Raw genomic sequence first — 27,857 nt, 5'->3', positions numbered from 1 at the left:
CATCACTGAAAAAAAATAATATGTTATAGGCATTTCTGAAACTATCGATAGTAGGTTATCACCGCGACATGTCAGCAATACTAGAAAAGTTCTTAACAATTGTTAGTGAAAAACACTTGTACAAACAGCATTAGCTCCTTGGCTAGTGCTACCTGCACGCGCGCGGATTGCGCGTGGCAAAATGGCCGCGGTTAAAAGGAAATAAACATTTGGTGGAAACTGGTAATGTCGCATGTGACGAGGACGACCCGAGCGGATGAGCAAACTGTGATCTAGCTAGTTTGTTCGCCCCGGCTCGTGTCGTTTTGGATCACAGTATCAGCGTGGCGAAAGGCTCCCGAGGACACGTCTCTATGTGTGATTGGTTCCATCACATCACATTTATAGGTAAGATTGTAGCTTTAAAGATTTATCAGAACATACTTTATATTGTTAAAACATTTTCATAATTAGATTTTATTTAACATATTTTCCATATATTTATTCTTTGTTTTAAAAAACAGAGCCTAGTATGTTTAATGCCCATATTGTTCGGTTACTCGGCACTTAAATTCAGTTTTTAGATTTATATATCGAAGAAAAAAATACTCTTGATAAGTAATAATATATGTAAATTCAACCCTTAACAATCTCAAAAATATAATCCAAATCATAACTTTTGTAATTCTCATATTCATAAAATATTATTCTGTGGAAACTTTTACAACACAATCAATTGCAAACCTCGTACATACGAGTACAGTCATCACAAATGATTTTACCCTTATTACTGAGTTGATCAAAAACAGTTCCAAAAACATCACTGTTCATATAAAGTTTTACATAAATCAGTTTTTCGTATGATAAAAGAATATGTTTTGACAATGTTTACCAAGTTTACCAAAAGTCTATTTTTCAATTATTTAAATTAAAAGATACGTCTCTCCTATGGTGATACATTTCGTTAATTGTTTAAAAAAGTATATGAGTCAATGTTGAGTTCAAAAGTACCTAAACCTACTTAACCGTAAGTAAATCGGTTTTCGTTCACATGTAATTTTTTTGTAATCAGTCGCCTCTACGTGAATTGAAATGCTCATTCGTACGTTAAATGTTGACGTAAGTAATTTAAGGTTCATGTAAAACTCAATTTCCCAGTCGTGATTTTTAATTCAGCCGTTCAACGAGCGTTATCGGGTCGTTATTTCGAAAATTCACCTTAGAAACAATGCAGTCATAAACTTATGTTATAACTAGGGCGTGTTATGGCTCCGATTACGGCAATGTGGACTTTATTAACATATATATAGAAGCGGGATCTAAAGGCATGCCACCGCATAGCAATAATATGAATTTTCTTCAGAAATTCATAACGTAAATGCGTTAATGGGAACAATATGGCATTGTAAACGGTATCACAGGACATTATTTAAATGTAGCTTTGTGGAAAATAAACATGTGACAACACTAAGTCACACTTTGAGGAATGTTTGATAATATTGTTAAGTTACGGGAGTCCCAACTCCCGGGGAAATATTCAGCTTTATTATGTTTGTGAACGACTCTATCAGCCTACCACGCCATCCAGTCTAACAAGATAAACCCAGCGACCAGGTTCAGCGCCTAATACTGTTCACATTAATTGGCGAAAACATATTAATTTTATATAATGATAGGACAGAAATGTTAAACAAAACGCAATCATAATATTAATATAAAGATAGGGTTACAGAACAAATCTGATTGTTACGTTTTGTAATAAAAACAAAAAATAAAACTTTTCTAGCAAAGAATTTATGGTGCTTCATATTTAAAAAACTTGCATTTTTTGCCTCGGTGGCGAGGCAGAGCATCGATACAAGTCTTTGCATGAATAGAAGTAGGTGTCTTTTACATTTCCGAGTCAAGTCTTAGAAAGCCTTCGCTATGATAGTACTTTGATCTTGGAATTGGCTGCGCAAGTGTAGTCATTGACGGCACAACTCCTGTGATATCAAAAGAAGTCATCCGCATATCTTTTTGTTTGGTTCTGGTTTATTTGAACCAACGTCTAGGGAAAATAAAGACGTCATTCGAAAAAATCTTAAATGTTTAGGTAAACTTCCTTAATGTGCAAGTGTCTAACCAATATCCTGCTCCTACCACAATTTTGAACTATTAAACTAAACATAGATAGTTTTCAGTTTTTTATTGATATACCTATTTAATTTGATACTATCAACCGTCTCAATTCAATTATTCAACTTGTCTTAAGGGTACTGATGTCCACAAGGAGTATTAAACTTGGAACATGTTTTTTGTTTTGTTAAGATTTAATGTAAAATAAAGTTGTGTAATTAAGGTAGAAGCGTTAGTCTTCGTCTTTTCATTTGTTTTGTTATAACAAAATATAATAACTATTTAAATGTAAGTAATATTTTTCGGATGAACTACGCGTGATATATTTTTGTAAAAAACTACATATTCTCGACGTTTTGGATATTTTCAGCAACCGTGACCACGGGCAGACGACTTCCGTCACGAAAAATAAATCACGCGTAGTTTATCCGAAAAATATTAGTTTCATTTAAATGAATAAAACTCGCGAAAATATAAAACCTCATTATGTAACAACTATATGGTAGGTAGGAGGCTATACAAAAATAAATCGAAAATAAAATTATAAATTCAGGTATTGTGTTATCTGTTTGATAAATGGTTAGGGATACTTGTAAATAGCTAAACTGAAAGGAATTTCAATCGCAACCTGGCAACCTGGAAGCCGTGGCTTATTTTAATTTTAATCCAGTAGTGGCAAAGTTACCTACTATATATATATCTATATATATAGTAGGTAACTTTGCCACTACTGTGGCACTACTGTGGTGTGTATAAAATATAATGCATATATATATACGTTACATTTTTTTACAAATTTATATATTTATCTACAAATCTGACCGAGTCGAAGGCGGGGAAACTATCAAACTAAACTAAGTTTTTCATAAACGTATCCGTTAATATATTAAGTTCTTAAAATGTTGATCTTTTCGCTAATTTATTATAAAAATATACGCGCGCTATGATAACCAAACAATGAGTTATAACTTTTCAGCATTAAGTTAATTTTATACCGAATCAACATGGCATTGTATATGTACATACGTATTATATGACAAATTATCTAAAATATTCTTATTAAAAACCGAAGTTACCACCATAACGATATAAGAATTTGTATTGTTGTTTGTAATTACAGCGGCCGATGCAATGCACAATTTTCACAGGTTGATTATGAGGAGGCGGTCGGTGAAAAAACAGTGAATATTTTAAAATGTATTGGGTATCTATGAGGGTGATAAATTGTCTGTTTATTAAGTAACCATTTAATTGCCCTACAAAACCAAATACTAATGAATTGGCGACTTGGACACGACTTTCTTGGAATAATTAAGTCTCTTGTTTGATGGCCAAAGTGAAATATTTCAGCCATTAGTTTTCTTCTGGATGCGTTTTTGTCTTTTGAAAAGGTATTTCCACAAATCTTTGCTCTGTGAGGAATGAGAATACTAGTAGCATCTACCTAACATTATACATATTTTGAAACTGGCAACTATTAAATCATACAACAGAAATCCGCATGGCAATAAAACCACGTACAAAGAATTTTAATCTATCATTGCAACATGGGATCATTATAGAACGCACATTTCCATACCGTAAAATTGTCGTTCTTATCGTGACTATAAAAGATTCAAGTAGAAAAAATAAACGAACGAGCAATAAATCTCGGGTTTGCAATCAAATGTGCGGTAGAAATATGAGCTCCCTTATCGAGTTTTCGGGTCTTTCGTTTTATATTATTTGCGGATTTATAACAATATGGCAGATCTAACATGTAATCAACTCGCTTCAACTAACCACCGCAACCTGAAACGTAACCCCTTTTATCAATTTTTATCCTACGCCTGCTGGTAGACGGTACCCGGCTCTCAGTTTCTTAGGACTACTGGAACTTCAACATCACAGTTGACATATCTGTCAACTGTCAATGAACTTTATGTCACAAAGGCGTCAGATATGAACACGTGTCTGGCTGAGAATTCAAATTCTCATATCTCATTTTGTTGTCCAAAAACAACTTAGCTCTAAAATGATATTTTCTCTCATAATACACGTCGCCTACTTTAATAATACAATCTAATCTAATGAATAATATCTAATAACTTAAAATTTTCCTATCTCCAACAATTTGCTTACATATTACCTACCTGAATTACTTAAATTATAATTTACGTATATTTCTGTGTTGTTCTAGGTGCTAGTAACAATGTAACCCAAAACTTAAAAGAAAAGTTATTCTAGAAGACAAATTCCTTTAAGTTTTCTCCACACAGTCACAAAAGTATTCTCTTCAAAATTACAATTCGTCACAAGACAGGACAACTTATAATAAAGACCAACAAACATATCGAGTTCCTCCATCAGTAACATCACAATTCATATATTCTGCTCTTTAAGGTGTCGGTTTTCCTTACAGATTACAGAGTTACATAAAGACTGACTCGTGAACGATCAAGGTCGAGACTGGCCACTATGAACTCTGTACTGCTGAGAGTTCAGACCGTGCCGCGACCAACACGTGCACAGTCTGACATCCCCTGCCCAGCCACGAGCGATCGTTCTCCACAAGTAGTCTTCGGTGGTGTCGTGACGTCATCCCCTGACCAGCGGCACAAATGAAATACACAGCGATAAATTATATTTTATTACGCTCGACTCGAACTCGGCAGGAGTTCGTTAGATTTAATTACAATAATTGCTCTCTGACGTAACATAGGATTACAGGCTGGACGACAGGCGGAATGAGAGGAGCGGAGGAAAACAACATATACGTATGTAACTAGCGAGGAAAATAATAATAATAGTAATCATCATATATATATATTATATTTTGGACAGTGTCTGGTGCTTATATTATATTATATAATATTTTGCCATCAATTTAATTTAATATCTACACATTTGTTCAATGATTGTATAAGAATATACGATTCATTTAAAAGGAATTCTTTTATTATATATCACTCATGTAACAAGCTACGTTCGGATCCTCACGTCCTAACATATCCATATAACTATGTTTAATATCATTTATAGTTAGCTTTACGTGGAGACCGTTTCCAGACATCGCCCACAACCCTAGAGGAATAAAACACCTTAATACGTCGTAACATTAACCGCAGCCGGCTGCAGGAGCTCCTGGATCCGGCTGTATAGGATATAGTCTGATACATGTATGAAAATATTAACCGAAGCCGATGTCATCGTGAAGAGCTGTTACTGAACGAGCAAAGCTGTCACTGTCAAATGATATGCAACAGCTCGTCTCGTAACCGCAAACTGCTCGCCCGCGGTTACTCGTGCGATGTTCAGAGACAGTCTACGAGTCAGAGGTGTCGGAGGGTACGTTCCTTGTAACATGTCTGTACGAGGTTTGCTTCCGTGTTTGTGTACCCGAGGCTCGCGCCTCACGTCAGTGTTGCCAGTCAATATCAATATGATGTAATTAATTAATTCTAGTGATTGTATATATCTAAGCGATAACGGTTTTTTGCTATTTTCGTCCTATTAAATATATTGGCAACATTATTTTATTCGCATCAAACATGAATGGCGTCGCCGTTTCTATTCTCTGTCCGTACATCAGTTTTTAAACTAAACAATTCACCTTAGTAACTACAGTGAATATACTTAAAGCGGGCTCTCAACCGGTGCTTAGAGATATCGTTGTGGAGATCCGTCCCAACACTAGCACTAACATTATCTATATATTTACCTCCTAACATCACGCCGCCGTGAAGCGGTCTGGTAATCTCGCGGCCACACAATGACCGCGACCGACGCAGCGTGTCCAATTAATTTTAATTATTAATATTAGTTCCCGCAGCTACTTCTCTGCGCCGCGTCTCTCTTCAACTTCACATTTTGCGACAGATTCACTTTAAGTCAGCACAAGTATATTTCTTCTACTCGAGTAGACATTTTTCCAAGTCATTCGTTGCAGGCGCCCCGTGCTCCCATCACACAGAACTTTATTCCGTTTAATGCTATATATAATCATAAATATATATCTATATATTCCCTACATATATTTCGGGCTGCACGCTGTGTGCTGCGGCTTATTTTGCAGATTTTTATTTAATTTTTCTATCTACCTACCATATTTACACGACCCCTACCCCCTAGCACCCCATCCCCAAAAATCTTAAGGCTACTATATCTAGTATTCAACATATTCCATAAAATATATTGGATCAGCACTTCCGTGATCATCATCTGTAACATCGTCTCCATCTAGCCGTCGGGTAACCGATGGCTACTATAATAACAAGATTTGCACAAAAAAATCACATAGCGGACACGACTTCGTCGGCTCCTCAGAACCGTTCAAATAATAGTGACCCGCGGAAGTCACGATATAGTTCAGTACGATATAGTTCATCTTTAGTGAGGAAAACAGGCATTGAGTGTAGCATCGCTTCCTCAGGGCTCGCAGCGGCACGCGTCCGGCACACAGGAGGGCGCCGCGGGGGGCGGGGGCAGCGCGGGGGCGCCGCATCACCGGGACGGACACGAGCTGGACCCGCTCAGGCACGAGAAGCCACTGGTGGCGGACTGCAGGCTCGACATGGACCCGCTGGGGACACGCCACACGAGAATGAAACACGACTACAACAAACACTCCAAGTAAAGATGCACAAGTGCTGCTGTGGATGTATCACCGGTAGTGGTGGCTGGCGAGCGTCTCGTGAAAGTACACCAGCTGCGCCCCGTCCGGCCCCCGGGCGCCCTCGCACCGCCATTGGAGGACGTAGCTGCCTCGCGATGACATCACGTGGGAACCCTGGATGAAGGGGTGGGGGGGAAGTGTTATTAAGTTCCACCACATATATGGAGGTAATGTTGGCAGGTTCAGGTGGTACCTGTATGCTCTCTCCGTCGTGACACAGCAGCGACGTCTCCACGCGGTGGTAGTGTTCACCCTCGCGACCAGCACCCTCCAGGACAGAGCGGCTCTCGTCGCCGGCTGAGGACGGCCACGGGACATTTGAGAATAACACATCATAACATTCTAATAATCGTTTGGAAACATATTAATATTAATGGTTGTCGTCTATATCGCTTTGTATCTTCTGTAAAATTTTGACAGCAGACGAAATGTTTGCAGCCGTTTAATTCACTAAATTATGTAACTGTTCTGGGTTATATTTCCAGCTGAAGGTGTGTTGTGTAAGGTATGTGTGTCTAAATGAAACTAGTGTTATTCGGATTTACTACGCAATTTTATTATTAAAAAACTACATAATCCCGATTTTTAAATAATCAAATCCGCGTAGTAAATCCGAATAACACTAGTTTCATTTAAATGAATACTCGCGAAAATCTTAGATCTCATTAGGTATGTGTGTCGTGTGTGTGAATCTCACCGGCGGGCTGCTCCGGAGGCTGCAGCTCCTTGGTGCTCCTGAACACGCTGAAGTACACTTCGTGCCGTAACACGTCGAAGTCCCACGTCAGCACGCTGTGCGGGTCGCGGTTGTGCACCACCACCTCGTGCACCTGCACACCAAGCATCACCATCACCCGTACGTCACCCTCGCCCCGCCGACACACTGACGCTGCTCAGTGTGTGATGTCTTCTTCTCAACTTTCTTTAATCTCTCTCCGCCCACCGTCAGTCACTTCATCATATTAATACTATACCACCATACTTCCCATTCGTCATCTCCAGCTAACTCTCATTAATTCCCTCCTTCGACACTCTCGTCAACCTCTATGAATCTCTCAGACATTAAATTACAATAACCACAGCTCACACAATTTATTTTAGTAGATGACTGTTGTAACTTAATACCTTATATGGAGAAACGCTTTGAGAAACACTAATATATAGTAAATACATTACTAGTGGGTAGTACTCGCCTGTCCTCTCGCCAGGCTGACCGATTTGTAGATGCTGTCTTCACTGAGGGGGTCTCCGTCGCGCTCAGTGAAGGCGCCGCTGACGTACAAGCTCTTCGGAACCAGCCCGCCCTCGTGGACGAAACTCTACAACAAACAAACGACTCACACTCCGGCCACCACACCCCAGGAGCGGCTCGAAACGTGCGACGACACAGAACAGTTAGGGCGAGTCTTCACTACGCCTGTGCCGGGATGTGTCTGTGTTCACAAACAGAATACTATGAGAGCTCCTGGGGACTCGCACGCGTCTAGTGAACACGCAGCCATGCATCGGTGCAACCATGATCTGTGACACAGACGGGACGGTACGGACAACAGTGTTGCACATGTTATTGCACGCCACATTGATGCGTTGCACGCCACAGTGGCAGAGTGCGTATATTATAGTCTCACGTCGTACAGAGTCGTAATAGTGGGACGGCACGTACAGCGACGCGTCCACTATGTCCGACTGCCAGAAGACAAGCGGTTAGTCGATCGGTTCATATGGATTAGGTTAACACTTAAGTAATAAATGCGACAAAATAAAATCGGTTGTAAACACGTACCTTGCAAGGTCCCCCGAGGAAGTCTGGGATGAGGTCTTTGGGGATGTAATCGAGCAAACCCCCGGGCTGGAGGTAGTCCTTGCCGCCGTAGAACAAGAACTTACTGCGGGTGTTTTCATCTACGAGAGTGATATAAAAGATTTTATTACATCAGTTTGTTATCCGAGGCTTCTTGGTGAACGCGGACAACACAGGTAAGTAAATGTCATGACATAGTAACTTACCAATGAAAGTGCTAACGATGGTCCATAGTATTGGGAAGACCCTGGGCGCCCGGACGATGAGGACCCGGCCCATGGTCTCCGGGTAGTTGGCCTCCACGATCTGGATGATCCTCAGCAAAGCCCTGACCCCGGGCCGCCACAGGTGCCTCATGTTCAGCCCGTCCAGATCCACCAGCAGGCACCACGACTGTATGGCGTGTTCCGACGACCTGGTCGCCTCCTCCAGCAGTTTCAGGCCCTCTTCACACACGTGAAGCGTCTGCAAGTCGGTGTAATATAGAGGGCGCAGCACCCAGCAGACAGCTTGTTATGTTATTAATACTCACCAACTTCAAGAGGCCATCTTCTCCGATGGATTTCAACAAGCCCTTTACGTCCATTTGTCCAAGTCTGAGTATGTAAAGCGGACGTCCGTCTAAAATAAAAATGTTGTAATTTTTTTATAAACATTTTGCTGTATTCAGCGCTACATTCTTATTTTTATATTGTCGAAATAAATTAATTGAAATTTTTTATTAAATTCATTTTCAATATAATAAAAATATCTCCAGTTCTGAATCATTTCAGTCTTAGATCACATTAATCTCATTAAGTTTCTAATTGTTTTTTGAATCAACAGTTAAAACAATACCAAAAATAATAAAGCACGGTTGGTCTAACTAACCCTTGTCATGGTGATGCCACCCCCCGGGGAAGTACTGCCGCACGACCTCCGGCGTCTCGTACTCCGACAGCAGCCTGTCCACCTGGTGCTTCTTGCGCCAGAGTAGGGACTGGGAGAGCATCTCACGAGCCTTCTCCACGCTGAAGTCTCGAGCTCGAAGGAAACGAAGCAGCGTCGTGTCACTCGGCACCTGGAAGAGATTCACTGGTTATGAAGTACACAGACACGTCAACACCACCTACAGGACCCGCCGTAATGGTTATATAAAGTTACGTGTTACAAACGTGGAAGTTAGAACTATCTCTAATAAATAATTACAATAGTTTTGTAGAAAAGAATTTAGAATAGTATCGTAAAATTTTGAGACTTCTCCGTAAAGGAGTCATCAGACTGTCGGTAAAGTAATGCATATAACAGCAACGTATTAGTGAACTAGGAAAGTGGGGTTGCATACAATCATGATTTAAATAGCCCGCAGGCCTTGTGGAGACTCCGCATGTTGTATCCTTTGAGTGATTTTAAGTTTATTAGCCTTTTGAGCGTCGTTGTAAAGTTAGGAGACGAGACCTACCCACTATATTTTAATTTAAAATCAATTTCATCGATAACGTTATTCATCCCTTTACATCATCTCTTCAAGGATATAACGATGTCGTCCGAGCACATCTCTAAAGGGTTCCGACCTCGTCCGACGATGACGCGTTTTTATTTTGACTGATAAATAAAAACAAGTACAATATGAATGTAAATTATTTGTCATTTCGTTCCTCAGACAACTCGATGAACTCCGACCGAGGAAAATACTCTAATTTATCAAATATCTGATATAAACAAATGTCCTGATTCCAACAATATCTATTTAAAGTACCAAATTATTATTAGTAACTCGACCGACGGCGAGATCTCTGCTCCTCGGTCCTTCGTTAGTATTTTCCGTTAACGTACAGTTGGTCTTTAACACATGGCCAACTAAGATGACAAGAGCATTGATCAGAGACATCGCGAACAGGGCTCAACCCCTGTCGTACCTTACCTTCCCCTTCTGCAGTTCCGCGATCCACTTCCTGAGCTGCAGCAGCCTCGACTCCTGGGTGGGCGTCAGCTCGCCGAGGTACCTCTTGATGTAGTCGCTGTCCAAGCTGAATGGATCTAGAATGTGTCAGTTTACCACAACTTAATAAACAGAACACTTATGGGATATTACACAGCATTCTAAGCGATCTCTGCCAACAGGAAATATACAAGTACAATACTATATAGTTTAATTTTCAACACTATTTATCTACACGAGATCGCTCCGTGATCTGGTACTCTGAATTGTAGACAATCTGTCGCTAAATGTTCCTAGGTCTATATTATGAACAAGTAATTCTATTAGATCAAAGAAAATAAAAAAAGATGATCCTACATTTAAATTTTAACGATGAGGAATATTTGCTGCTCCAATGTTTACCAATAAATTTACTGCAATATCTATAGCGAGCCCAGTGCCCGGAGGACGGATTAATTCTGACCTAAATCGATGTTCCGGGGTAAATCACAATTCCGCGGCCGCTGTGGCTGGCGTGGTATTTCGGTCATTTAGTTTATTTTGTACGTCAACAGACGCTTAAAAAGTGATTTCTATAAATAACCATATCTGACATTCCAAAACGATTTCGTAAAATCTCATTTATATTTTTGAAATATTTCGTCTCATTCTACTTCAATAAATATTAAAGAGCTATAAAACAAAAAAAACATCTTAAATATATCGGCTATCTGCCAGCGGCTTTGCATTGTGATGTGATCCTTAACTCAAGGTCGTAAGGCTTCGTTTGCATCGTACCCGGCCGGGCGACAAGGTCCCACTTATCACTTGCAGAAGGACTGCACCAAGGTCAAGGTCGCCGAGAGCCGCAGGAGCGCTATCGATTCAACGAAATAAACTCACTCATGTTACCAACGGGAATGTTTCTCGTAGTATTTTATATGTAAATGTTATGTACGAGCTTGGTATATAACGACGGATCCCTACTCGTGACGTTAAGTGACACGTCTGTTGATCAACGTTATCGTAACGATTCAACAGTATACGTGTTACACTTATGTCTAATGTTTGCTTCCATTAATGCCTGTATTTTCGTTACACAGTTCTGTACTTTCGTCGACATTTATCGAGTTGTGACGTCGTTCAGCTCGCGTGGGAGGAACTCTCCCACACCACCCTCGCCCCCGGGATGCGAACTGATCTCCTAGCTTAACTTTAAAATAATGTTTTAATATTGCGAACTCACTCTACGTATGTTTTTTCGCTGCTATTATGGCGTATTTGTATATAATATTATAACAACAGCACAGTCGTGACGGCGCGTCAGCGAGCGTCGTGATGTCCTCTACAATAGAACATTAATACATATGACATCTTTGCGCGGATGGAGGCCATTCGATAGAAGTGTATTAAAAAAATAATAAAAATAAATAAAACGAGTGTAAATGTAAAGCCATCATATAATCAAATCGATTTGCGCTTAATATGTATCTCGTCTGCGGAAGAAGAAGGAGGCCGGCGCCGACAACAACATCACAATGAGAACCACGCAAAGGATAACTACGGCTATGTTGTCCCACCTGGAGAACATGTCCGCTACGTTGAGCTGGGCGGCTTGAGGGTCGCAGGTGCACGACTTCACTAAGTTATAGTCTTTTACGGAACTCACGTCTATGCTATGCCGGCGGGTCAGGTCGGGACTGCTTATGGCGACCCGCTTCCTCCTGTCGTCGTCTTTTTTATCATCTTTGACCTTGATTTCGCTCTTCCGATGAGCTACTTTGGTGGTGGACTGTCCGCTGTCTAACTTCTGTCTACTACTAGGGTTCAAGCTACCGACTACCTCCGTTTTATCAAATTGTTTGCTCATATTGTTCTTCTGCTCTTTCAATGATATGACGGATTTGCTTCTGTTTCTGAACATTTTTGGGGAGGACTTCCTCATCGTGGGATTATTCCAGATTCCGGATTGGGATGTACCTGGAAGGAGGATCGGGTTAGGTTGGGATCGAGGATGGCTAGGAACTAGACAGGATGAAGGAATTTAGCTTCCTTGAGCTAAATGGAATATGAAATGGGAATAACGTAGACGTCGTTGTTTGGAATAATATGTAGTGTGTGAAGCGTCTTTATATTTTAACAACAAAAGAAGTATATTTAGTATGCGTACAACAAATTTCAATTACGTTGTCAATTAATTTCACATAAATACTTTTAAGATAATAGTATCTGAGTGTGAAGTATAGAGTGTAATTAGTAATTATAGAGTTTAATTAATTTTCTGTGTTGGGACTCTGGACGACGGGTAATGGAAGGACGGAGGGTCCACGTACAGCAAAACGTAAACGAAAAATTTAGCCTTGTTGTACACTCATTAAAAAAAGATGGATAATTGATATTGAACGCGTTTAACAAACATATAACGCGTTGCTTTAAATAAAATCTAATTTAACCAAGCTCTTACTCCGTACGAAATAAAGAATACAGTCGCGAGCATTACGAAAACATAACAAAAGCTCCAAAAGAAACGTTTATATATTGCGGTGAAGGAACCGGAGGATTACAGGGAGTAGAGTTTGTCACAGCTGAATAATATAGAGCACGCATTGTTGAACTACTGCCTAATTCAGAAGGCAATCTTTGTGTGCTGTGGAATTTGGAATTCTGCTAGTCTAAATACTCGGCGTGTCTGTTCGAGTTAACACAATATAAACTTGAATAATCTTCAATAGTTTATGTTATACGTTGAGCTTTATGACGGATATCATTTTATATTAAAAACGACAATTACTCCATACATAGTGACAGGTTAAGTATATGTGCATCATTTACTATATAGTCTTAAATTGTAAAAATTTACTTGTATCTCAGCAATAGCGTAAGTTCATGTATTAAAGGTCGTTGAACTTGAGATCGTGCTACACGTTTAAATTTTTAAAACATACTTAATAAAAATATTGTTTTTTTCGGAGAAGCAATTTAAATAAATATAAATAATATTAGCGCTCTCGCGGCTGAAGACGACGAGCGGGGAATCCAATATTTGGTGACAAAGAAACAGTATTATAGATTGAAATTTATAGTCGTATAAATGTATAACACATCATCAAATTAACATTTAGTTTAGTTACGAGGCACTTTTTATCTCAACGGAATGTGATGTGGAGGTCGACTGATAGTGTCAGTGGGAGATACTGAAATTAACTAAGTAAAAATATATTCACTCATTGAATATGAAATGTGTTACATTAATCAAATTAATTAATTAATTAGATTATATTTGTGTTATTATTAGTTTTTATGTTTTTTCGAATAAAATTTTAGTGTACAAGTATAAAACGTTTCTGGCGTCCAGTAACGAATACTCTAACAGCCACTAAAAAGACACGCGGGAATACGAGATCGATAAAAATATCTTTACTCCGACGTTATTGTTAACGTATGACTAACAGTTCTAACGTTTTCGTCTTACAGAATTTCCTTTATCTTTATAAAATATTAATGTATGAAAGAAAATAAACTCTCTGTTTAGTTGACGACGAAACCAAAGAAAAATTTGTCAGAAATTCTTTAAAATGTAATTTGTTATAAAAATTATTTTAAATATAATCTCTGTGTAGTAGACGCTAACATCGGCACTGAAATAACCACACCGATAATAGAATTAAATAAACATCTTACAAGCAGACAATGTTACGAACGGACAGGTCCCTTAAGACAGACTGCATGTATATATACTTTAAAGGCCGATTTAGATCAGCCTGTTCTTGTTTTTTAAGTAAATTAAGATATACACATATGCACATCGTGTCTATCTAATCAATCTAATTTTGTCAACGAATACTTATAAACCTTAACTGTTATATATTAAAAGTTATCAGATGGGCGTATTGTTTACTTTGAGTACAGCGTGTGTTGATGATATGAGCGCACGAGAGTGGGCAGCTAGTTACGCGAATAAAAACTTATTACTGCATTATACAAGTACACGGAAAGGATGCCGTGTGTCCGTGGCAATGAAACGCTGCACGTCTATTGTTAAGTCGAACAAAAGATACTTAACAGCATCTCTCAGAATTACGTCAACTCCTAACGAAGTATCTTTTATGAAATGTTCTTTATTGTACAAATACATTGATGATGGTTAGAGAGGGACGGCTGAAAGTATTGTTATAATGATCAGTAATTTTATATTTCTATGTAAAAACATTGTACAGATTGTAGAAAATCATTTTATAGCCATAATATAATATTGTCATCTCGATCGTCAGCGCGCCAGATAACCTATTTCCTCACTGCTACTAGAAAAATATCTGTGAAAATTCAATATCGCGAAAAACGTAAACTATTTCGGATTTTCAACGTATTTCAGAATTCTTTACGTAAAGCTATAACATCATCGAGATAGGTATTTTATCGAGCACTTATTGTAGTTCCTGGAAAATTTACCATTTAGTCAGATACAATCATTTAATCTCTTTCAAAATTATGTCTCATATGTTTAGAACATAATAAAAAACTCATTAAAATGTAACCGAAAATTTCTTTAACCCGATCCGTTTCCAAAACCCTACTAAGATGAAACTGAACCAACAGACGAGCTATCAAAAGTACCGATGGTGAGCATCAACGAAATTAAATTCATCTAATGATATCCAGTTCAAACAACTTGTACAACCAGAGATATACTCTGAGTATGGTTTCCAGCTCGTGATTTGTTTGTTATATACCATCATACCTGGTAGCGAGTGTCGCTTAGCGTCAGCCGCTGGTAGTGGCGACAGAGGCTCCGTCCCCCTGGAGACCACACGTCGCAGCTCCCTGTTGTTCCGAGGGTCGGAAGCCGACCAGGGCTTCAGATCCTTGACACCGTCTTCATGAACTCCTTGCATGAAGATCTCGATCAGCTCTTTGCCTATGAGGGTTGAATGTTTGCCATGAAGGTAGAGTGATCGCTGGGCTAGTGCTAGGCTAGTTATTTCAATGTATAATATATTCTCACCCTTGGCTATGTTCGCCGCGTACTGCTTCATGGCTATCTTCTCGACCGTGTTCTCGAGTCCGAAGAAGTTCTTGACGTCGAGTAGCGCTCTCTGCTCGAAACAGGTCCACTCAGAATTCTCTGGGTGTACCTTCAACCAACAATTAATATCTTTAGTGTTTATAAACGTTTCTTCTATCATTTTATGCGGTCGTGGCAACATTAAGTAGCATCTCACAGCAAGAAAACTAAAGGGGCTTGCTTGAAATGATAAACCAGATATCATATACATACAAATCTGTTTAAATATTAACACACTTGTGTGTGTCACTTAACTATCGATAGTTTTATATAAAGAACACGATACAACATTAATTTACTTCAGTCAGTTAGGTCAATATTAAGTGACAGTTCATTGGTCCTCATATTAAGACGTTCGTACATAAACGCTCACAAAGTTTCCAGCATATTCTGTAACATTAACCACTATACAATATATATTCTATAATTCATGTAACAACTATACGAGCGATCCAGCTGTCAGCTTTAATTGTCGCCACCGCTTCGATCCCATGGAACCCTCAACACCTGTGCTATACATTATATGAAATGCGCCTTAAGCTGACACACTTATGGTGTATTCGTGTAAAAATGTTATAACTACAGTGGATGGCTGGCTGTGAAATATTAAATATGTTGAAGGTCGGAGACATTGATGTCCTTGACGACCAGCTCCTTGTAGGCTGGTGACAGACTATATATATACATACATATATATGTACAGATAAAACTAAAAAAAGTCTAACAGACAGCATTCATACTGAAGGTTGAAGATTTATGTATTTTTTATTTATATTTAAATAAAATAATACCATAAATCAATTTGCTTAGTACAAGTTTTCATCGTCACGTTACATACAAAGAATTTCCAGTTTCTAAACCAGTAACTAAAGTTGCTACTGTAATGTGCAAGGATTTATAAATGGAAAACTATTAACGCTTCATATTTAGTGTTACGTTGCAAACTTCTGGTAAGCATCCAAGATACAGATCATTCCATGAGAATACGACGAAAACCGATAGGTTACAATCAAGTTTTAAGGCTTCTGGAGATGTTACACACACACACATACGTGTACACAGAAACACGTGTGCACCCGTTTACGCCCCAATATTTAAAACCGGCTTACCCACTTATTCGTTTCCGGATTATGGACGCGCGATAAACGAAAACCGAGCAAATTGAACTAATGATGCCGTGCAATAAAAATGCAAGCATTATGTGTTGTGTGTTATGAGTTATGTATTAACGGCTTACTTAACGTGCAAAGACATGTAGACTCTAGCTGAATACAATTTTAAACAACACCACAGTTCATTTATTATTTACATTTATGACTATGAATGTTGTTTTACATGTATTTACTAGTGTCTGCTCGAAACTTCGTACGCGTGACCTCCCGAATTATACTTTAATAGACATGTATAGTGTATTCAAACTTTAGATATGATAACCAACTAGCAATACGTGTACGCGTCACGAGACTTCATTCAGAATATAACTGATACAACTTTAATTAATATTAAATGGTAGCCTCATTCAGTTGTAGAAACTACATTACTCTAACATTTTATCAAAATCCGCAAAGTTGTTTTTGCGTGAAAGAGCTCCCAATATATACATGCATATAACAATAATTGATGTGTGCTATGATCAATACATCTGTATCAGTAGCAGCACTATTCACTCTAGTCTTGAAGACACTTAAATTATAATTGGAAGGAAACACAAGAGGCAGGCAAACTGTTCCAATCTTTTACCGAGTGCACGAGGAAGAAGGAAGCATATCGCTTTGGAAAAAATCCAAAGTGTATCCTTTGAAATACTGATAGACTGGCCACTCTACGCCTGCGCTCAAGGCTGACTAGATAAGTTTTAACTAAATCGCGGTTCTCAAGCAGTCTTTTGCACGTGTCTCTCCAAAACAGTGACATTTGTCAGGGTCTGCCCAAATGTGACAGCTTTATTCTAAACACAACCGGACCTGTGCTTCGTATAGACAAAGAAACTGTACTAATGCGAAGTACTGCTGTACTTTTGTATGAACATCGAGTTTTCTTGCAGCCTTCGCTTGTTCTCAATGAACCGCCTTAAGTTTCGAGAATACCAGAACACCTAATAATTGAAGGTGGTCCGAGAATTCCAAGGATACATTATGAAAATTTGGAGTCCTTGTCTTTTGGGGTGCACGAAGTATGAAATCAACACGCTCTACTGTGATCTCTTTCTCGTACTCTATTTGATTTCGAAAGGCCACTGAGCTAGATTAATACCAGTTCCATAATTATGCTATCATTTGTGTAACCAAAAATACTGGCAGAAGGTTGAGTATAGAGTTTCGCGCCATAAAGATGATGATAAAGAAATTGAGAAGATACACTCAAGATAAGGAGAGAAGCTCATTTCGCAGGATTTGTTGGTTACATTAAAGATATCTTTTTGAAACATCCTAAGCTTTACGATTTCGAGCATCTATCCATAAAAGATAAACCTAAACCTTGTGCTTTTTATTCCGACTAGATTTGGCTATGAACCAGAGGCAAGATGTGCCCGTGGGTGCAGCGATAAAGGAAATATAGTATAAGTACGAGTATTAACGTCCGCACACCAGACGTAACGGTACAGAGCCATCCTCCATACGCTTTTTCAGACTATATGCCGGAACCTAACGAATCGCTTAACGGCATGACTTTGTCTTATGCCGTTGGCCAACGTCAGGGCTTTCCAGTGAGAAACATTCTACATATAACTAATCTGTTCATTAAGATTTCGTGATATTAGAGTCTTGGAGGCTGTAAAATTTTATTGTTTTAAGATTGAAAGGATTTAAAACAATCATGAAAATAACACACAAATTCACATAAAAAATATGCTCTCATTTCCATTTAATAAATTATAAGTAAAAAAATTAATAGTAAACTGTAGCCAAAAAAGAAAACTCCCAAGGATAAGTGCGCTTCAACAAAAATGTTGCCAAGTCTAGCATAGAGGCATAATGGACGCAAAATGTGTGTCAAGGATAGCAGGAGCGATATAAAGAAATCAAAAGAAGTAGGAAACTGATGGGATGTTGAGACAATAGGAGCGTCTTAAGCGAGAAATGTTTAATACTAGTTGATTAATCCTTAAAAGTTAAATGTGTTACGAATTTAAACCTAAGAACCAGTCAACTGTCCTCTTTAACTTTAACTCCACGCCTCAGACTAATTGAAACCATTTTACACGTACGGTTGTGAAACTTACAAAAACAGAGTTGTTGAACATTAATTAAATAAATATAAAAAGACTCCGTGGACACGACGTAGAAAGTGAGGAAGTTGATAATTTTTGCTTGTTTTAACAGACATTGTCCTTGTAATATGAGCACATATCATGTTGAATAGCGATTTTTACGATCGAATCTCTTAAATGTGGCCCTCTAACAAAAAAAATGTTTTTTAGAAATAAAAGTACATATACACCTACTGTGTGATATTAACACAAACGAAGATTACATCCGTATAGATCGTTATAGATGTAGGAGTGAACCAATTTATTGTTATAGTTGTATCAGTACATACTGTAACAGTAGTTGAGGTAATCTATACAACATAGTACTATGAACCTGTAATGCAATTACGATCGCGCGTGTACACCAACACGAGCTGGTTCAAGGAGATCTCGTTATAGAATAAGATTCCATTACCTACGTTGCCAAAAATACGCTATAACATTGTATGCACTTGACTTTGGACTAAAACAAGCTTCCTAGTTTTGATAAACATTCTCGAAACTAATAAAATATACATATAGAAGGATAAATGCCAAGTTATCGGTTATATTAATATAATATATAGTTTTTGGACAGTAATAATAATATAAACGAAATCATAGGAAATAATTAAATATGAAGATGATGATATATAGTGCCATTTAGATTTTGACTGTTGTATTCCGCGAATATAACAGACGTCTTCAGAGGCGAGCACCGGCTTTATTGATGAGTACTAATGTTGCCGGATATGAACTAATGTTGTAACAACGAACACGTGCCCAATGACAGCTACAATTCATATGTCACAGCACCGATGTGATGGTTGGCGATCGTTCAAATCGACAATTTCCTACAGTCATTAAAGAAAATTGCACTAAAAATGCAGATCATGCAAAAAAATGACATCTCTTGGATGATTATTTCAAGAAATTATATTTTATTAAAGACACTTACGAAATAGCGACAGTTTTCAACGACCGAGACCCTGGAGGCGAAGGTCTCGTTGGTGGCTTCTATCTCCAGCACACGACTCTTCAGATCCAGATGATTCTTTTGGATGAAGTAAATATAATCCACACCGATCATCTACAACAAAAGACGCTTTGAGAAATAATAGCTCATGTGAAGATTACTTGCGGCGAGTGGAAACTAAAGGTTATATCAGAATGTCAATTAGCTTTTGATTACACAATTAGGGTCAAAGGGTATAAAGGTTGCGAGAACTTGCAAATCATCATAAACCTCATGCCATTCGAGTAATCAATTCCCCCCTATTTTCCATTCACATAGTTTCGTACTATTAATCAAAGTCGAGACAAAGGTTCAGAACGTTTTCCATCAATATTATATTTTATATGTTGCACCTTCTTGAGCAGGTAGGGCGCGTCCACGTTGAGCTGACATCTTCTGGTGGTCTGTCGCTGGGAGTCGTCTGCGGACCAGCTGTCCTCCGTGATCACACAGTCTATTACGACCGGGATCTGGGGACAGTTTGGGAAACGACGCTCGTACGCCTGGGGGAACGGACAAATAAGGTTTTGGGTGACACCATAATTGATACTGTTCAACACTGCACAACACACCTGAGTGACCTAGGTTAATGTTGTAAATATCTTAGAATATAAGCTTAGAAACCTAATATCGATGTATTAAATAGAATAAAACATCACACCAGCTTGTTATTTCACAAGGTCCGTACATCGCTCGGCTTATATACCGTATACTGTAACGTGTACGGTTTTCTTAATTATATGAACAAACATAAAAACGTACATTTCAATTTTATATATAATTGAATGTAACATGTTCTAATATTTCCTCTGTAAACGTCAGCTCGTTTGGCAACGCGACCTCGTCGGTACTCCGCCGGATATGAAATCGATTGAGCAAGGCACGTTGCATACTTTGAGCCTTTTTAACTAACACTTCCATGAGCGTACTGCGACAGAAACAACTCGGCCGACTGGAGCTACGTTTTCTTTTATTGTAACCTCATCTCAATACATGACAACATATTTCAATATTACATCATCACATTAGACCCTCTGTGTCCTTCACTATGCTATCGCACCAGCTCTGATTATATGGCAAAGTTTTTAAATGTAAATTGCGATGATTTAGCGCGCGGTGTTGTCCGTATGACCGCGATGACCTTATGAACTGTACATGAATCGTATCTCGCAATTAAAATTCCAAAGAACGGAATATATTTGTATTCCTCGTGTCGACTTCCCGATTTATTTTATAATAATGCAGTAAACAACAAATCCATATTACTATCGGTCAATACTAAAACAAATTTACATACACAGCAATATATTTATATATTAACTATGTCTAGATTGGCGAACCTCTGCCTGATTAAGTTGCTCGTTACATTATGGTTTTTTTTTCAATTCACAAATATGCTCATAAATGAAACGTTTTGACGTCATATCGCTTGAAACATAAAATCACAGATCCATAGCATTGTGCGATCGTCAAAATATAGGAGAAAGTATTACACCGGATGTGAAGTTATTCTACATTCCGTCAGAGAAAATAATAATTGATTTGGCAACATTTTTCTGTAGAATTCGCGTTATCTTCATTTATAGTAAATATTATTTTACTTATTTTATGAAGACCATTAGGAATTTGCTAATTAACTTAAAACATCTATAACCGTATTATTTACGCTTATCAAAAGTTTCCATCAACACACTAAATACTGTGTGTTCAGAGTTTTTCAGTAATAAATCCTCTCACATTAAACCTCTCTAATACTAATTAACGAAATTTTTTTTAAGAGAAACGAGAGACTTCTCGTGTGTAGTGAAGATACAAACTCATGCTAAGCATACCGGTATACATATTAAATTGCTTTAGGCTTCACACAAAATTAAATATGAGTGTCTGTCTGAAGAGTAACAGAGAGCTGTTAACATTCATGACACTTGTAGCATTTCTTTATAGGGTAAGGTAAGGTGAAGTAAATTTTCAAACAGAATATGTCTTGTCTTAAATCTCTTAAGGTCTGTGACGTCTTCAAGACACTCTACACTCCATGCGCCCCTCAGATGGCAAGTCGACCCTGAACGCGTGTCGCTTCGCTTCTACAGATTTATAACTAATTCTAGTCTTAATTTTTCTTTGTTTATAAATCGGAGATGTGCATTCGAATCGAGCCAGAACATAATCACTTAAGTCTACACAACAATTACAGTTTAATTTAAAGACTTAATATTACACGAACGCTTTTTAGAAGTATCAAGTAAATATTTAAAGCGCTCTTACCAAAAATATCATATCGATTTTCATTACTAAGATTGTTCGTGACAAAGAGCTCCAATAGAAAAGGGAAGGACGAGTGGAGGGCGGTCGGACAGATTATTTAACTAAATGTATAACTACTATTATAAAACATTATAATTTTAATCAAAGTACACAATAAACTAGTTCTGTCTCGCGACATCGTCACAAAGAATAATATTAATTTCAGACAGACTATAACATCGTTGTAAATATCACATCTGGTTATAATCTTCAAGTAAATCCAAATATAACAGATACACTTAAGTAATAAATAAAAATCACAAATTATCAAATAAATTAGTTGTGAATTGAACAGTCTGTCTGTCAATGGTGAAAGGATAGTACAGTTTTAAACTATGTCATGTTGTGTATGACACAAGGACACTCCGGGGCTGGTCAACGGTATTTAAACGTATTTAGAAAAATTGAACGACAGACAAGTAAAAGAGAACGGAAAGCGGGCTAAGCATATTACCTATACGTAACTATACACGAATGTTCCTTAATGTATTATGTGTAACGAGAGCTTCTAATTTTAAACGATCATTAATTTTATTCGACGAATCCCTCGACGATAACAAATGTTACTAGCTTAAAATACGTATATTAACTATGTGAAGTGTATAAAATAGTTGTGAGGACATCTGATGCAACTTACACCGACACACACATTACAAAAAGGATTAAAAGGTCGTTGCACCTGATCAAAAGATTAATCCACCAGCTGATAGCTTAAGAGGATCAGGCTTGTTAGAATGTCTCGCTGACACACGCACACCGTACACAGGCTGGGCTCCGATACTGTTACTGACTACAAAAAAATATAGAATATTTACATAATGAGACCTAAGAAATTTCGCGAGTATTCTTTAAATTAAACTGATATTTTTCGGATTCTATCTCGTCTGCCCGTCATCACGGCTGCTGCAAAGTAAGCGAAATGTCGGGAGTTTGTAGCTTTTAAAAATAATAAAATAACGCGTAGTAATCAGAAAAATATTGACAGTTTAGAAATCAAGGCGCACAAAATGAAATCTTTTTGAGATTTAAGCTAAAGATAATTTAAATGGATTTAACGAATGAACTTCGACTTAAGTGTTCGTTAAATTAACTTTAAAAATTCTTTATACAGCTGGCTTCCTTATTTTAATACTTTTTGTTCGGATTTGCTTCGTAAAGGTCTAATCAGTCATTTTAATAAATCTAAGAGGCCGATCAATTTTAAATTGCAACTTATGTGATGATATTTTTATTTGGAGCTATAATTTGTTTACTCTTTTTATAGTTTATATTGAAACTGACAAAAAAATATATCCCAAAGTATAAAAAAATACAATCCTAATATACTAACCTGAATAGATTACGAGATAGCTTGGTACTATGCTACTATTTATATGAATTGATGAAAAATCAATATAAACAATTGGGAAATAATAAATTCATCATCATCATCATCATCATCAGAGCAAAGGCCTCTTCTCATATGGAGAAGGTTAGAGCATTAATCACCACGCTTGCTCAAGACGGGTTTCAATCTTTTAATTTGAAATTATAAGACCAATAATAAATTAATTTTCATAATTTAGAATAAATTTTTAGTTTCAATATCTAGCACCGACTACTATGTACTACAACAGCACTTATTTCAATTCGATAACATATTGCTAATATAAGTACGAATATGAGGAAAAATATTGAATAAAACGAATTTACGTCACGCTCTCATACGGCTTTAAGTAATAATATATAATATCTCACAGGCGGCAAATATAAATGGTTAAATGAGAAAAAAGAAATATTGGAAACATTTTATAATAATAAAATGTTTTTTATAAAGTGTTTGCGACATCAAAAAATTCATAACTCGATGAAAATGAAAACAATCGCTATAGGAAATTCCTCAGTGATAAACACTTGACCTCTTATCGCTGTCATTTTGGTTAATGTGTCAAATATATTTATATTATCAGCGTACACGATTTGTATAAACATCAATTATAACGAAAGCTATGCGAGGATTTCAATAAATTCAATGTTTAACATTTTTAAATGATCGTCTCCTGGCTTATTCCGCGCGGTAACAGGAAAAACGCTATTTATATTCGGTTTGTGTAAACCATAGACTAGGAAACCTGATTTTATTGGAACATTCATTGTGTTTACAACAAAGAATTGCTCATTTTTTTAATACTTTATATATATATATATAGATAGAAATGTTATAATCTAACCGTTTCAATACAGTAAGACATGCTGCCGCTGCCGGTGACGCTATAATAACCGCTATTTATTCATAAATGTATATTTTTTATTTCTTCTAGGAAAAACTGCACAGTAAATATTTACGAAGTGCAAGGTTTATAGTGATACAGATAACATATCAGAATATCAAACGCGAAATTCATCAAGCTTTTCGGCAACCACATTCGGAAATAGACAGGCCGGCGCTGGGCTGTAATACAACTACCGCTGGCACACATGAAAGCAGTAACCTACATCGTGGGCTCCATCTATATAAGAGAAGCTCCAGTAAATACTTTAGGTAATTTAAGTTAGCAAATAATTAAATTTATAAAATTTCAAAATTTGAGTCGTGACTATGTCTGGAAGTAAGATTGTATGTCTAAGGAAATCTTAAAATATACGAGAGTATGTCATCACGATTTTGGTGTCTTGTTTAGGAAAAATAATATACCTCAATATATTGTTTTGATTAAGCTGTTTCTTATGAGACAGCTCGACTATTTCCAACATTTATATAAGAGATAGTACGGTAGGATCTACAATACGTAGTTATATCACGTATTAATTGCTAGCGTCCTTGTTTGATACAGTCACGTTACGACAACCTCTCGTTACTGTGCTCTGCTCGTAGTGCATCACAATCATCATCACATGTGAAGCTGATGGGTGTCGTGCCCTCACGTGTCTTACATCTCAGTAAATACTGGCTATTAATGCTGACCATTAATTATAGAATTAAACGCTCGCGAATAACTAACGCAATATACTTTTTATTCTACTTATTAGAACCTTTATCGCTTATGTAAATAAAAGTAATCACCTGCATTACTAAGAAACATTTATAACGAAAAAACAATACCATAGTCATCACATACGCGTAACAAAGTAAATTATTTGGAGCAATTAAATGTTAAGGTTAAATAATAAACAATGAATTGACATACATTAATATGAATTATTGGTTTTGTTATAAATAAAATGTACATATTACTATACGTCGGGAATCTTCGTGATCCGTCGAAAGTTACGTAAAACAAGTAAAAGTAAGGTTATCCCTCTTACTTAGATTGCAATAGTATTATCAAACAATCGTATACTCTTTTCATTACTTCATTGAAACAGGAGATATCAGGATTCTTCACAAATTAATATGAGTGAGCTTCAATTGAAATACTTATTGTTTAAAAAAAATACGTCAATTAAAGAAACAAAGACGAAAATTAAAATCTATATCAAAATTATACGCGACATTTGTATTATAAGCACGGAACGGCTGTTCAAGAACGTCGAAACATTACGTATTATTTTTATGCTTGAAAATAATACTATTTGAGGGTTGGGAATGATATAATCTCACGGTATATTTTAATATTGCAGGAATCACGAAACTCGGGGTCGATGAACCATACAACGATCTTTTGTATTATCTGGGGCAAATTCAATGAAAGAAACAACAACACTCGTAATGTAACGTTATTCAGAGTGTCGTCTTCCAGCTACACTACTAGAGGGATGGAACAGTCGCATTCTGTTACGTTCCGTTAAACTTGCAGCGACTATAGACACGACAATAAAGAGACATCAAACAAGATCAGGAAATACGTTTTGACGGCAATTATTAAAACCAACGGATAGAACGATAAGAGCAACATATGTTAAATTAAGATAACACAAAAGCCTTAGAGACCTTTGACATGGCACGTTTGGGTTTGTACCAAAACGCACCTCGGCACTTATTGACTTGAAGGTCATCCGTCGAAAACGACCTCAGAAATTCCACCACGGCAACAAGACCTCACTATGGCCGATAAGAAGGAGGAAGGAGAATCAACAGTGTTCATTACAAACTTTATGAATTAGGAGAAGCACTCCTGCGAAATCAGTCTGTTGCATTAAGAAATATCACTTGGAGACCACCAAGACCACACCTTTGATGATCCTGGAGGGCTGCCAGGAGCTGGTTCACTAGAGCCTAGGTATTTGTCTGGTGACACATCTGCTAGCGTGCATTGAAAACCATTGGTTGACTAATGAGGGACAGTATTGAAAAGAGTTATTTTGTACATGATCAACTAGATGTCCATCCACAAAACATTTAATAAAGCCACATCAAAAATCAATCAGGTTATTTTTTAAATAAAAAATGTTTATTTCTTAACAAAATAAAATTAAATATTGTTTATGGCAAAATTCTAATATAGTTTTGCAAATTTATTAATGCAACCCATTGATTAAGTCAAATGTGTTTGATTTTTTTATCTTTTTAGGAGTAACATAATGTTATTTATAATCTGTAGATTCCTCTCAATCATGAATTTCTTGACAGGTAAAATTAATAAAGAGACTTAGACATATCATGCAAAGAATTACATATTTATTCGTATGCATATCTTGACTTCTTTTTTTATTAATATACTTAATATAATATATACATACATCACCTCCACCACCGGCCTAGTTCATTCCAATTCTAGTATCTACATGTTTAATCTTAACCTGTCAGTATCATCCAACCCAAATGTATTTTTGGTCATTGTATAAATATAATATATAAAGTTAGTATACCTCAAAATATATGTCTTATAATAATAAATATATTTTAATCTACAGTATTTTCCAATAATAAAAATTTTGTTTATCTACTCCGAATTACATCTTATACTACATATACTGTGGAATCTTAAAAGACAATTATGAATGGGGTTTTATATCATATAAAGATTAAAAGAAGTCATTTCTCCTTCACTTTATCACTGTTTCTTTCATGTGGCCTTAGTTTGGAATCCTTGTTTATTTGACAGTTTGACAACTGAATTGTTAAGAAAACAATTATGACCTTACTATTTTTCTAAAAAACTACTTCATTATTTTAATCAAGCTCTCAACAAAATTCAAGTTATGTTAAGAATATTTTTTTGAAATGAGAAAAACGAGTATCAATGTTTTTCGTTATCACAATAACTTGTTTGTCAAAAAGAATATTGTGTTTACTTACAGCCATAACCATTTCGAAGGGATACTTGTGTACCCTCACGGGTGAAACATACTCCTGAACCATGGTGACGAAGTTATGAACTTAGCAACAAAAGTCTTGTAAGCACAGAAAGGATTCCAGATCCTCTCGAAGGAGTCTAAACTATAGTCATTTTATTGTAAAGGGCACTTGCGCATATGATTAAATAAATATTCTCTATTTAGTGCATGTCGTTCGGCAAATATAGACGATTGAACAAATAATCGAATGTCAAAATAGAACAAATCACAATTTGCTATACGAACGACAACTAATCGACGACGTTCGTAGAATGGATTGATATTAAATGACTTGAAGCTGAAACAAGCTACGGTTCTGACAGTGACGACGACCTTCTTAAAAATTGCCATACATAAAGATATTTCTATATAATAATGTTAATATGTCCAACATGTAATATTAATATTAAATAAAGATATTTTTCATCAAAATCCGAAACATGAAATATAATACGAGAAATTTAAATGAAAATATGAAAAAAGTTTTTAAAGTAATTGCAATCTTTCATACTTTTATTTGTCATTTAGAATATTTGTTT

The 27,857-nt window shown here is 36.9% G+C and overlaps 1 protein-coding gene and 2 long non-coding RNA genes across 3 annotated transcripts; 2 read left to right on the top strand and 1 right to left on the bottom strand.

Annotated features, from left to right (window-relative positions):
* Nucleotides 1-107: 107 nt before the first annotated feature.
* On the top strand, nucleotides 108-7,530 carry LOC116770463 (uncharacterized). The gene is made up of 3 exons (XR_004353531.2): nucleotides 108-387; nucleotides 4,499-7,256; nucleotides 7,421-7,530. It is a non-coding gene; the product is annotated as an uncharacterized LOC116770463 (long non-coding RNA).
* On the bottom strand, nucleotides 4,887-27,618 carry LOC116770462 (protein real-time). The gene is made up of 15 exons (XM_032661950.2): nucleotides 27,281-27,618; nucleotides 20,112-20,261; nucleotides 19,702-19,833; nucleotides 15,455-15,584; nucleotides 15,191-15,367; nucleotides 10,456-10,571; nucleotides 9,423-9,612; nucleotides 9,085-9,173; nucleotides 8,759-9,017; nucleotides 8,535-8,653; nucleotides 7,945-8,070; nucleotides 7,449-7,581; nucleotides 6,945-7,048; nucleotides 6,744-6,865; nucleotides 4,887-6,658 (listed from the first exon to the last, which is right to left on the bottom strand). Exons 1-15 carry the CDS (start codon nucleotides 27,341-27,343, stop codon nucleotides 6,580-6,582), a joined length of 1,989 nt encoding a protein of 662 aa, XP_032517841.1. The 5' UTR covers nucleotides 27,344-27,618; the 3' UTR covers nucleotides 4,887-6,579.
* LOC116770464 (uncharacterized) lies at nucleotides 9,830-10,171 on the top strand. Its single transcript, XR_004353532.2, has 2 exons — nucleotides 9,830-9,923; nucleotides 10,063-10,171. It is a non-coding gene; the product is annotated as an uncharacterized LOC116770464 (long non-coding RNA).
* Nucleotides 27,619-27,857: the final 239 nt, after the last annotated feature.

Source organism: Danaus plexippus, assembly GCF_018135715.1.
Source record: "Danaus plexippus chromosome 13 unlocalized genomic scaffold, MEX_DaPlex mxdp_15, whole genome shotgun sequence".
Taxonomy (NCBI): Eukaryota; Metazoa; Arthropoda; class Insecta; order Lepidoptera; family Nymphalidae; genus Danaus; species Danaus plexippus.
Note: the sequence above shows the minus strand (reverse complement) of the source record. Positions and strands in the feature narration are given on the sequence as shown.

Bases quoted from the DNA above. Each gene is read 5' to 3' on its own strand.
- LOC116770462 (XM_032661950.2), bottom strand. From the start codon at position 27,343: ATGGTTCAGGAGTATGTTTCACCCGTGAGGGTACACAAGTATCCCTTC. The intron at 10,572-15,190 runs GTATGATGGTAT...GACACATTCTAG, and splicing joins TAAGCGACACTCGCTACCAG to ATCCATTCAGCTTGGACAGC. The intron at 6,866-6,944 runs GTACCACCTGAA...CCCTTCATCCAG, and splicing joins ACGACGGAGAGAGCATACAG to GGTTCCCACGTGATGTCATC.